Source organism: Bison bison, unplaced genomic scaffold, assembly GCF_000754665.1.
Source record: "Bison bison bison isolate TAMUID 2011002044 unplaced genomic scaffold, Bison_UMD1.0 scf7180017864484, whole genome shotgun sequence".
NCBI lineage: Eukaryota > Metazoa > Chordata > Mammalia > Artiodactyla > Bovidae > Bison > Bison bison.
Genome location: NW_011495044.1, coordinates 2,627,363 through 2,639,171, shown reverse-complemented (window position 1 = coordinate 2,639,171; position 11,809 = coordinate 2,627,363). Strand labels below are relative to the sequence as shown.

Sequence of the window (11,809 nt, the reverse complement as noted above, 5' to 3'; positions counted from 1 at the left end):
AATAAAACTGGGGAGAGGAGATGAGAGACACAAGATCTAGGGATGGAGAACCCTGAGGTCAGCCTGATGTCTGCCCACCTGTCTGCCTGCACCTTTTGACCTGAGGAAAAACCCTAGGCTCAACTGGGGCAGATGCCTGAGTCCCCACTCTACTATCGACTGGCCCTGTTACCTGAGACCAGGTGCTCTACCTCTGGAGCCTCGCTCTCCCTGGCTATGAAACGGTCTCCCCTCACTCCACCTGCAAAACGTCTTGCACACAAGGCAGGCGCTTAACCCAGCATCATGCTCCTGTGTTCTCTGGGCCTCTCTACCCCCATCAGCCCCAACCCCCATCCTGGGAGTGGGCCCTGGGCTTGTCAGGGTGCCAGCCAGCTGTCAACCCCGCCCTCACTGGCCAGTTAATGAGTGACCAGGGTGCTGGAGGCCAGCCTATAAAAAGCTGCCAGATGAGGAAGCAGGTGGGAGCCAGGTGGACGGCGGCGGGACACAGAGAGAGCGAGATGGCCAGCAGGGCGGTGTCAGGGTACCTGCTGTGTGCGGTTGCCCTGGTCTTCCTCATGCTGCTGCAGGGCACACAGTCAGTCTACATCCAGGTTTGTCCTGAAGGTCCCCACAGCGAGAGGCTGGGATGGAGAGGGAATGCTGGGAAACTCACTAAGGACAGTCCAGGACCCAGGGCTCAGCCCAACACCCAATCACACCACAGGGGCCAAAAGAGCAGGTGGGTGGAAGCAGCTAGAATGCCAATGACAGCGATGACAGTAATGATAACAATAAATATGGTCATTCTGCGTTGCTCTCCTCAAGAGCCCATCCCGGTCAGAGGTCAGATGGGGAATCAGACATAGTGCCTGCCCTTGAAGAGCCCAGAAGCGGAGGGAGACTTCTTTAATGCTCCCACGACTCTGTGTATCCTCCCACGTGTGGGTGGAGAGGGGATGATGGCCACCAGAGAAGTTTGCTCAGAGAGTTAACTTGAGCTGACATTGCAGGATGAGCAGGAGGGATCTAGGCACAGGGACCGGGACTGCTCCAGGAAGAGAAAGTCCCAGCATACAGAAAGGCCCCAGGAGAAGACAGCAGGGGGTGCAGGTCTCCTCGCAGGGCAGCTGTGAGGCTAAAAGGAGTCCATCGATGGAGGCAGGGCCTGCCTGCACTGTGGCAAGCTGCCACTGGGCTCCTGGGTAGCACATTCGACTGGGCATCCTGGGGAAGGAATAAGGAAATTCTGAGGTGGGGTGTGTCAGCTTCCCCCTGCAGCCTTGGCCTTGGAGCCAACCAGCTGGACTAGGCATTGCCATCATTTTTCCATGTTGGTTCAGGGGCAATCACGCAGTTACAGGGGTGGGGGGGTGGTAGTGCCTGGGTACCAGGCACCTGGGAGGAGTGGAGTGTGACTGTCTCTGTCAGATGAGGTTCAGAGTGGGGAAGAGACGGGCAGCCGGTGGAATTTGAATCAAAGTCCCCCCAGCCCCGTCTCCAAAGCCCATGCCTTGAACCGCCATGATCACAGCCTTGCTCAACCTTATCTCCCAGTTCGCCTGTGGCACAGGGGGATGTGAAGTGTCAGGCAGCACCTCCCACCTGCCAGGTGGTCTTCCACGCCTCAACTTTTCAACTCCATGAGAACAGGGATGCTCCCTGGTCTTCTGGCAGCACCCTGCCCCCTTCCCTGCTCAGGCTGTGATGCCTGAGGTCTCCTTCCTCCTCCAGTACCAAGGCTTCCAGGTCCAGCTGGAATCGGTGAAGCAGCTGAATGACCTGGTGGGTCAATGGGTGCCCAGCCCCGGCCTGCAAGACCAGAGTCCCCAGCCCTCTGTGTGCCATCACCCGGCCCTGCCGCTGGACCTCCGGCCCATCTGTGCCTCTAAGGATGTAGCTAGCATCTTCCAGGCCTTGAGTGAGTCCCCCCTCCCCCAAGGAGCCACCTGACCCTCATGTTCTCGCCTCCCTGCACCCCAGGTCCTCTACCTCATGAGGTTTCTGTTAAGCACCTAGTGGCTGAGAATAGGGAGATTCAAGAAACTCAGCCCCTGCCCTTCCCGGCTAGGGCCCTGAAATCAGCCATTCAAGGAGCCCCTTCAGTCCCTAGCAACCTGGCTGGGATAATCAGCCCTCCTCCAAGACTTAACAGGTGGGGGGAAGGGACACTGGAAAAGGATCCATAAAAATCACTGCAATACATGGGGCGACCAGGGAGGCACAGCGGGGACACAGGAGAGAGATGGCTCATGTCTGGGGACGTGAAAGGGAATCTGAAAGGCTTCCAAGAGGGGGTGACATCTAAGCTGAAATGTGCGGGATGAAACAGCTGATCAGGAGAATGCAGGAACTGGCTAGCACTTTTTTTTTTTTCCTTTCGATTTTATTGGAGTATCATTGATTTAGAATGTTGTATTGGCTTTGGGTATACAACAAAACGATTCAGTTATACATATACATCTATTCACTCTTGCTTTTCCAGATTCTTTTCTCTGTAACCTTAATTTATAACCTATATCTATATAGGTTAATCTATAACCTATAGATTCTGATATCGGTTATCACAGAATATTGAGTAAAGTTCCTTATGCTGTACAGCAGGTCCTGGTTGGTTATCTGTCCTATATATAGTGGTGCTCAGGGGCAAAGAATCCATCTGCAGTGCAGGAGACACAGGGGACATGGGTTCAATCCCTGAGTGGGGAAGATGCCCTGGAGGAGGGCATGGCAACACACTCCAGTATTCTTGCCTAGAGAATCCCATGGACAGAGGGGCTGTTGGCCTACAGTCCATGGGGTCACAGAGTCGGACACGACTGAAGTGACTGAGCACGCATGCATGTATACTAGTGTGTATACGCTCATCCCAAGCTCCTGATTTATCCCTCCCACCTCATTCCCCCTTTGGTAACTATAAGTTTGTTTTGGGTATCTGTAAGTCTGTTTCTGTTTTGTGAATAAGTTCATTTGTATCATTTTTTAAAATTAGATTCCACATAGAAGTGGTGTTCTGTGGTGATAGTCTTTGTCTGATGGGTGTTGTTCCGTTGCTTAGTCCCTTAGTCCTGTCCAACACTTTGTGACCCCATGGACTGTAACCCACCAGGGTCCTCTGTCCATGGGGTTTCCCAGGCAAGAATACTGGATTAGGTTACCATTTCCTTCTCCAGAGGATCTTCCCAACCCAGGGATTGAGCATTTATCTCCTGCATTGGCAGGGGGATTCTTTACCTCTAAGCGACCAGGGAAGCCTGACTTACTTCACTTAGTATGATCATCTCTAGTAGCCAGGATTTACTGAGCACTTACTAAGTACCAGGCCCTGGGTCAATCCCTTTGCCTGCCTGCTATCCTCACTACCCCTTGGCCAGGCTGATACTGTCTGTTGAGCAGGCAGGAAAACTCAGGCAGGGTTTGAGTGACTCGCCCAGACACTGCTAGGAGGACAGGACATGGGACTTGAGCCCAAGCCTCTCACTCTGCTTTTAAACTTTCTTGCTCTCAACCTGTGACAAAAATACCAGGCCCCTCCCTCAGACCCTCTCAGAGGCAGGCCTTCTCTGGCTGCCTGGTCAGTGACTCTCTGGACCACAGATGTTTCAGGTTCAGCTGACAAGTGTTTTCCTCCACCCAGGGACCATCGCTAACGACGACTGTGAGCTGTGTGTGAATGTTGCCTGTACCGGCTGCAGCTGAGATGGCCTGGGTGCCCTGAACTCACCCAGGAACCTTGCCCCCACCAGTCCGCTGCCTTCAGAGCCTCCACTCCCATCCAGGCTCTGGGGGTCCCCACCACCACAGTCATCCCCTTTCCTCCAGGGCCCGACAGCTGGATCTGGTGCAAAGCAATTGGAACCACAGTCGGAGAAGAGTTTGGTTCCTGGAGCAGCCCTGCTGCTGAATAAAGATTCTCCACCTACACTCGGAGGCAGGCGTCCATTTGTTCATCCCCAGGAGGCTTGAGCAGAACTTCCCTAGGTTAGCTTCCCTAACCCCTGAGTTAGGCATTTTCCTGGTTTCCTTGTCTGTGGAGTTGATTCATTAAGCTCTGTTTCATATCGGAAGAGTGAGGCTGTGAATGGAAATGAGTCGCCTGGGATCACAGAGTTGGGAAGGCACAGAGCACCCAGACCCATCTGACCCCCAAGCTAAGCTCAGGGCCTGGCCCAGCTACAGAGCCAGAGCTTCTGTGCTCCTGATGGAGTTGGGGGACGATGAGGGGAGAAGAGGAGAGAATGGGAGGAGGAACGGGGCTCTCTCCTGAAGGTGGGAGTGGGGTGGGACAGGTGGAGAGAAGAGCCACTCAGTGCACCTTCTGGGCTGATTCTGCCCATGCCCCCCAACCCCCTCTGCCTTAGTGCACCCTTGTCCCCCTTCCTGGGCTCCCCAGGACCATCTGGCCAGCTCCAGGTGGGAGGCCTTCCTTCCCTCTCTTCACCCTGGTGGCCCCGAGGAATATTAATGATCCCAGCATCTCCGGAGCATCTGCTACACCCTAGGCACTGCTCTGAACTCTCTGCAGATATTAACTCACTGAGTTCTCACAACAGTCCAGTGCAGCAGATACTTCATTATTATCACATCCACTTTACAAGTGAGGGACCCAGGTACAGAGAGGGCTAGTGAGCCCGGCATCACAGGCTCAGCACAATGGCAAAGCAGGCTTCTTCCAGGAAGTCTGGGCCAGGGTCTCTGCTCTGAACTGCCATGTTACTGCCTCCCTGTGACCCCAGGCCCTGGCCACAGCTGAGGACACCCAAGGGAGGATGCCCTGCAGCCACCGCCTTCCTCCAAGGGCCTTCCGAGCTCTTCTTGAGGCTGGGGATTCCTGGAAGAAGGGCTTCCCAGAGTGGCTTCCTCCTCGGCCTCTGTCCCAGGTAACCAGAGAGGAGAAAACCCTTGAGTTGTGCCCTCTGAACACAGATCCCAGGGCCATGGCCATGGTGAATCCCTCCAGACTAGCTGCCTGAGGCCAGTGGCCACTCTGGCTCCTTCCTCTGCTCCCCTCACAGGGGCCTGGGGGCCTTTGCAAGGCCTCCTACATCTCTCTGGGCTCCTCTCCTTCCTCTGTCATCACTGCCTCCCAACTCCTACAACCCCTGCCAGCCCAGAGATTCCTCCCTGCCCGGCACCCTGCAGGCTCTCTATGCCCACCATGCCAGACGTACACCATAGCACTGCTCCGACAGTGCCCCTTACCCTTCTGAGGCTCCCCAGTACCATCTCTCATATCTAACCTGAGCCCAGCACCATCTGGCCTCGTCTCCCACCTGCCAGGGGAGGAGGCAGTAAAGGCAACTGCCACTGAGTGAGCACCTACTATATGCGAGGCACATGGTGGAGCCATCTGCACAGAAATAATAACAGCGTCAGCAAAGTGCTCACATGGGCCCCCAGGGACCTCTAAAAGCCTTTCCTCTATTACCCATTTTAATCTTCACTCAACCCTACGAAGTAGGGATTCTTGTCATTCCCATTTTACAGATGAGGAAACTGAGGGATGAATAGGTTAACTAACCTGCCAAAATTCACACAACTGGTAACGGGCGATGCCTGAATTGACGGAGTGTGGCTTCAGAGTGGGAGCATTAAGTGTTTCTGCCCCACCACCATTCTCATCAAGTGCCCCTGCAACCTTGGGAGGAGGGATCTGTTATCATCTCCATTCTCAGATGAGGAAACCAAGTCTCAGAGAAGGGTACGGAGCCTATCAATGACAAGATCAGGCTCAAACCCAGCCCTGTGCATCTCCTGGGCTCTACATCATCCAGGCTGAACCATGCCAGTGCCATGGACCTTCCTGATTCTGTGTCTGCATTAAACCCCATCCATTTTCTGAAATGCCTTCTGCCTCTCTCCCTTCACACTGATTTTGAAATTACATCCATCCCAGCGCAAACTCCAAGGGCCAATGCAAACGCCCTGCCTTCTCTCCCCATTCACAGAGCCTTACTGACCTCTGCCCTGAAGATGCCTCACCCTCTGATTCCTGAAGCCCAGGGAATCCTGCCAGAATCACCCCGGGCACTTCTTCCTTCCCTAAGAAGGACCCTGGTTGCCTCCTTTTCCCTCATTCCCTCTACCGTTCTCTGTTGTTTGTATTTTGTTTTGTTGTTTTGACCACTTATTGCATTCTGTTTGCATCTGAACTTTTCTTGCATTACACACACATTCACACACACTATTTCTGGGTGTGTGCTGTGTGTGTGCACACTAAGTCGTTTCAGTCAGGTCCAGCTTTTTGCAACTCCATGGACTGTTACCACCAGGCTCCTCTGTCCATGGGATTCTCCAGGCAAGAATACTGGAGTGGCTTGCCATTTCCTTCTCCAAGGGATCTTCCTGACCCAGGGATAGAATCCGATTCTCTTATGCCTCCTGCACTGGCAGGAGGTTTCTTTACCACTAGCGCCTCCTGGGAAGTCAGTACAATTACAATTCCGGTTTTACAGAGGAGGAGATGAGGCTCAGAGTGGGAAAGCGACTTTCCAAACATCACGCAGGATGTGGAAGACCTGAGCAGGACCACAGGGCCGAAACGGTGCAGCTGTTGCTTGCCCTGCCCCCTGTGTACAGGATCAGCCCCGTGGCGGGCCTCACCTGCCCCGGGGCTCAGAGGGACTTCCCCAGACTCCGAAGCCATTAATCCACAGGGAGGCCCAGGGAGCAGCAAGGATGAGGGGGCATAAGGACTCCTCCTGGAGGGGTGAGGAAAGGCTGCCCTCTGAGAGGAGGCACGGGGGTGAGGACTCGGCCCCGAGCAGGAGTGATGTGGTCAGGAATGTGAAAAGTGGAACAAAGGATATGGTGAGAACTATGGCTTGGGGTGTGGGGCCCTGGGGGCGGGGCGGGGAGGGGTGGGTGGGTAGGAGGTGGGGGTGGGGCGGGGGCTGGGGGGCAGCGGCAGGCAGGAGGCAGCGCTTAAGTGGTCAATGTGGGGCTAGATTGTGAGGCCCCTTGAACACTCTCCAGCCAGAGGCTGACCGCATAGCCCCTCCGTGCCTGTGTTGGTCATCCAAAGCAGCTCAGGTGCTCTCCTGTGGTTTAGTGGGCTTGATGACTCCGAGGATGGTGAAAGAAAAGCAGAGTTTCCACCTGCCCATTGATGGATGGTGGACTTAAGTCCCCTCAGCGTCTGTGCAAGGAGGCAGCCCAAAGGGGTGCTGGCTTGGCAGAAAGAGTGGCATACTTGCACATAGCACACTGAATCCTGAGCTGGTGAGGGCAGGGTAGGCATCCCTAAAGTGTGATGATGAGTAGACTGACGGATAAAAGAAGGAACGAACGCAACACAGAGAGGGCTCTGGAATCTGGTTTATTAGCCGCGGGTGGGCATGGATCTTAGGAAGCATCAGCAGCTCCGGTGGGGCAGGGGCTGGGCACCCCTCAGGCTGCTCTCTCCTCACTCCTGCATTCGGGGTAGGTTGAGCTGTGAGGAGGAGGAGCGCCCTGCGGGGAAGGGACAGGAGGCAGGGAGTACTATCTGTTCTAGCATCCAGCACAGGCCGCGTAGGCACAGATCTCACACGTGCTTGGATCCGCCGCGATGGCCCCTGGACGGGAGAGATGGAGCCCCGTGAGCGCAGCTTCCCTTCCCCAAAGCTCCCTCCCTCACTTGAGCCAGAGTTTGGACACCCGCCACCCAGGAGAAACCGAGGCCTGTCCTTTCTGACCAGCGGGGCTTTCAGCAACAAACCAGGACACAAGTACCACTCAAGCCAGCCAATTAGAAGAGTCTACTCAGCTGCTACAGCTGAGACCAGAAGAACCCAGAAGCACAACAGAGGGCTTAACAGACCCACCAATCAGAGTAGAGCCCGTCCTCGGAATCCCACCAATCAGAACACACCTCTCCTTCAAGAGCTACAAATCCGGGAATCCATGGGCCCCTGGCTCTTCAGAGAGAGGGTTACTCACCCAGCCTGTCCAGGATCTCCTGGGCATTGGACTCCTTGCAAAGAGGCTTGAGTTCTTCGGGAAAAGTAGGCAAGCTACAAAGGTTGGAAGCGATGTGTCCACCAGGATTTCTAGGGATCCTAGGCTCCTGGAGCTCCTGGAGCTCCTGGAGGTCCTTGAGCTTCTTCACCGACTCCAGAGAAAAGGAGAAGTCTCCATCCTGAGAGAGACATGTTCGGAGTGTGAGGCCAGGCTGCAGCCTGCTCCCTGACTGCCTCCTCCTGAAGTGACCCCTCTCCCGGCCCAGAGGCACTTGAGCAGTGTTTGCGGCATATGGGAGCCAGGTACTCCGCCGTGGGGCAATATGAGGTAGTCAGAGTTCAAGCTTTACAGCCAGACACTAGGCTTGGATCCTGGTTTTGCTTTGGAATCATGAACAGGTCATTACACTCCGGGAGCCTAGGTTCTGCATGTTATATAAGGAATGGAGAAAACAGACACGAAGTGTCAGGGACACAATAGGTGTCTACTAGTGGGAGCCATGGTGTTGATCTGTGGGGACCAGAGCTGGGACCAGATCCAGGCTTCCCGAATCCACGTGGCTGTACCGGGTTGTCTTCACCTCTGCCTGAGAGCAGTGTGGGCTGATCCCCTGGCCCCCAGCTCCAGCCTGGTGCCTGGCTGATGTTTGAGAAGCAATAAAAGGCCTCCCGGGGCCTGGCTGTGGAGCCAGAGTGGGGCCCCTAATGAGTGCCAGACTGGCCTTTTAGCTGGCATCCACACCAGTAGGGACACCCTCCCGTCAGGACCTTCAGGGTGTCCAGGTGATTTCTGAGACCCAGGTCAGGGCTTTGGCTGAGAAGTAAGGTCTGGAATGAAACTGAGCTCCTTCACTTCCCAACCACGTGCCCATGACAAATTACAAACTCTAAGGCTCCATTTCCCCCCACCTCTAAGAAATGGGGCTAGCAATCTCTTCTTCCCAAAGTGATCCTGGGGCCCCAGTGGAGCCTGGTCATGGCAAGCACTCTGTAAATTGGCTGGTCACCTGCGTTTCCCTGACTGTTTCTCTTCTCTCTTCCTGATCTTTCTATGAGTTTGAAAACGAAAGGTGTGAGAGGCAGGACTGAGAAGGAGATCCGTGGGGCAGAGCCAAGCCTTAGACATACCGCACCCTCAGTCCCCAGGGAGGGGTTGCTTTATCAGAGGACAGGCCCTGCACCCTATAGGTAGAGAGCAGTCTGGAAAATGGTGGGGACAGAGAACTTACCTTCACGATGACTCCTCCTGTCAGGGTGGCCCAGGCTCCAAGGAGGCACAGGGCGGACAGCAGGAAGGTGTTCATGGTGGCAGCACCCAAGAGAGAAGAGTGACTGGTTCTGGATGCCAGGGGGAAACACTGGGACTTTTAAAGAGGGCAGGGTTACTGAGTAACTCAGGAGTCTTGATGAGCATCTCAGCTGCTTGCTGGTCAATTCAATCCTAATCAGATAAGGCTCAAGACCGCCCTGGCAGATAAGAGATCAGTCCAGGGAAGCGTCAGAGCCCCAGCCCCTCCCTGGATTCCCACTTTAACCCACGACTGGACTGGGTTCTGCATTCATTCACCACCAGGCCTTGTGCCAGGGTGGGGCTGCAGACTGCACCCAGCCCTTAAAGAGGGTGGCCCAGGCAGGGGCAAGTGCAGGGTTATTAGGGGAGTGGGTGGGCAAGGGGAATGGAGGGGCCATTCACCTAGCCCAGGGGCAGGGCAGTTCAGGAAGTTTTCCCAAAGGAGGTTATGCCAGCACTTGGTTTTAGAGAATGGGTGAAAATTTTCTTAGAGAAGGGGCCAAGGGTAGAAGGCCATTTTTTGCTGAGAATGCCACGTGTGGGATAGCAGGGAAGTAAAATAGGCCTGGTAGAAGTGGGGAAATGTGAGTAATTCAGCCTGGGGGGAGGAGGTTTCAAGGGGGCTTCGAGTCCTGAGAGATGACACAACCAAGGCGGGTACAAGGTTTAACCACTGTGACTTTGAGAGAGGACTCCGCTCTGTCATCCGTAGGCCTGGGTTCAAGCCCCATCTACTGCCCCATTTCGATGTATGTGAATTTGGGCAAATTGTTTCCATCTCTGAACTTCAGAGCTCCCTGTATTCTCTCTGGGAACCAACATGATAATGCATATCTCATGGGAGTGAGAATTAATGAGGTTAGAAAGACGCTTACCTCAATGCCCGGCACGCAGAAAGCACACAGTTCAGACCTCTGAGTTATCATTATTTTGGTCAACAGTAGCAGCAGCTTCTGGTTCCCTTTGGCCCCTCTGGGGATCAGCCTCCTGGTCTGAGCCAGTCTGTTCTCATCCTGTGCTGGGTCTGCTGCCCTGTCCATCCAGCAGGTTCATATCTTCCTCAAATGTGTTTTTTCTCCTCCTTCCTGATTCCCTTGACCCCTGCTTCTCTCACCATCTCCCCCCTCCCTCCACCGCATCCCTTTTTTTTTCTGCTCCCCCTCCCACAACTAACTCAGCCTAATCTCCTCCATCCTGGCCTTTCCTGCCAAGCTCAATTCTGACTTCGAATATGTGGTTCCATTTGCCTTGGAAAGTTTTTCCTTCCTCATCACTAGATGAACTCCTACTTAAACGTTAAGGCCCAGATCCAGTAGCCCCCACTGCATCCTCAGCTAAATAACCTCTCTTTGTTCTCACAGAACCAGATAACATTCCCTACCTGGGATCTGGTCGAGTTGAGTTACTTGGGTGTGCGTCTTTGCCCCTCTAGACTCTGACCCCCATGAACTCTGTACTCCAGCAGAGTGCATGTTTATTGTATTCTTTTTGAGCAGAGCCTCCTGGACACAGAGGAAGGGCAGCCCCAGGAGCTGCTTTGTTCTAATCTACAAACCAATCTGGCTGGAAGCCAAGGAGGCTCCAAACAAAGAGGTAGGGGTGGGAATCCCTGGGTGGGGAGAGTCAACACTGAAGGGGAAATTGGAGGGAACTTCAAAGGGGTTCAACCCCAGGGAGGAGCAAGAAACACTTGGTTAACTTGCCCTCTCAGGCTAATCCTCAGAACCGGACTAAACTTCCCTCCTTTTCTAGAGTGTGTGTGTGTATGTACACAGAGGTGTGTGTGTGGACTGAAGTGTGTTAGTGTGTATGAGGGGTGTGTATATGTGCTGAAGTCTACGTATCCAGAACAGCCATGTGGTGGCCTCTGCTAGCTGAGAGCTGGGTGGGAGTGAACACCAGTGGAGGGTTAGGTATAGACAGGGTACAGTAGGGTTAAGGATGGAGTTTGGGTTGAAGGTAAGGCTAGAATCAGGGTAGAATTTATTGTGACTGGGATGGAGGTGAGCACAGGTACAGACCAGGAGGAGTGTAGCTGAGGTTGCTGCTGCCTTTGGAACTGGGGTTGGGTGGACTTGAGCTGGGCTAGCGTAGAAGCTGGGTTAAGACCACTCATAGGTTTCCAGCTGGGGCTGGAGTTACCTTAGGGCAAGATGAAGTAGCAGAGAGTGAAAGGAGTTCAGGTTAGGACTCGAATTCGAGTTTGGGTCAGGGTCAGGGTGGAGCTGAGCTTGGGCATGGGGTAAGGGTCAGGGTCAGGGTTAGAACTGGGGGTGCGGCTAGGATGATGTAGGGACTGTCCCTGACATGGAGGTTGGCTGGAGTGAGGTTCAGGTTCTGTGCTTGGTTAAGGTTGGAGTTGAGTCTGCAGCGGAGATGGAGGAGTGGGTGGGGGTCAGGTCTGTGACTGGGGTTGGATGGGGAGCTGGACTGGGATTCAGTTTAGCATCAAGGATGGGGTTGAATAGGCTGCTGTGAGCTGAGGAGCCCTGTCTCTGGTTCCCTTTGGTTCTCAGTCCTTTCCCTCCTGAGGCACCATGGGATTAGGGGTAAAGGGAGGGGGCTTTGGTTCCTGCAGCCTCTTTCTCCCATACGC

At 54.3% G+C, this 11,809-nt stretch overlaps 2 protein-coding genes across 2 annotated transcripts; one reads left to right on the top strand and one right to left on the bottom strand.

The window, feature by feature from the left end:
- Positions 1–480: 480 nt before the first annotated feature.
- Positions 481–3,735, top strand: GUCA2B (guanylate cyclase activator 2B (uroguanylin)). Its single transcript, XM_010862671.1, has 3 exons — positions 481–596; positions 1,717–1,903; positions 3,620–3,735. The coding sequence occupies exons 1-3, from the start codon at positions 504–506 to the stop codon at positions 3,679–3,681; spliced, it is 342 nt and encodes a 113-aa protein (XP_010860973.1). The 5' UTR covers positions 481–503; the 3' UTR covers positions 3,682–3,735.
- A 3,738-nt stretch (positions 3,736–7,473) lies between these two features.
- On the bottom strand, positions 7,474–9,231 carry GUCA2A (guanylate cyclase activator 2A (guanylin)). The gene is made up of 3 exons (XM_010862670.1): positions 9,152–9,231; positions 7,903–8,101; positions 7,474–7,538 (listed from the first exon to the last, which is right to left on the bottom strand). The coding sequence occupies exons 1-3, from the start codon at positions 9,224–9,226 to the stop codon at positions 7,474–7,476; spliced, it is 339 nt and encodes a 112-aa protein (XP_010860972.1). The 5' UTR covers positions 9,227–9,231.
- Between the last annotated feature and the right edge of the window lie 2,578 nt (positions 9,232–11,809).

Excerpts from the sequence above, each read along its gene's own strand:
- GUCA2B (XM_010862671.1), top strand. The coding sequence starts at position 504 with ATGGCCAGCAGGGCGGTGTCAGGGTACCTGCTGTGTGCGGTTGCCCTG. Across the intron at positions 597-1,716 it reads CACAGTCAGTCTACATCCAG|TACCAAGGCTTCCAGGTCCA; the intron begins GTTTGTCCTGAA and ends TTCCTCCTCCAG. Across the intron at positions 1,904-3,619 it reads TAGCATCTTCCAGGCCTTGA|GGACCATCGCTAACGACGAC; the intron begins GTGAGTCCCCCC and ends TCCTCCACCCAG.
- GUCA2A (XM_010862670.1), bottom strand. The coding sequence starts at position 9,226 with ATGAACACCTTCCTGCTGTCCGCCCTGTGCCTCCTTGGAGCCTGGGCC. Across the intron at positions 8,102-9,151 it reads CAGGAGGAGTCATCGTGAAG|GATGGAGACTTCTCCTTTTC; the intron begins GTAAGTTCTCTG and ends TGTCTCTCTCAG. Across the intron at positions 7,539-7,902 it reads GGAGATCCTGGACAGGCTGG|GGGCCATCGCGGCGGATCCA; the intron begins GTGAGTAACCCT and ends TCTCCCGTCCAG.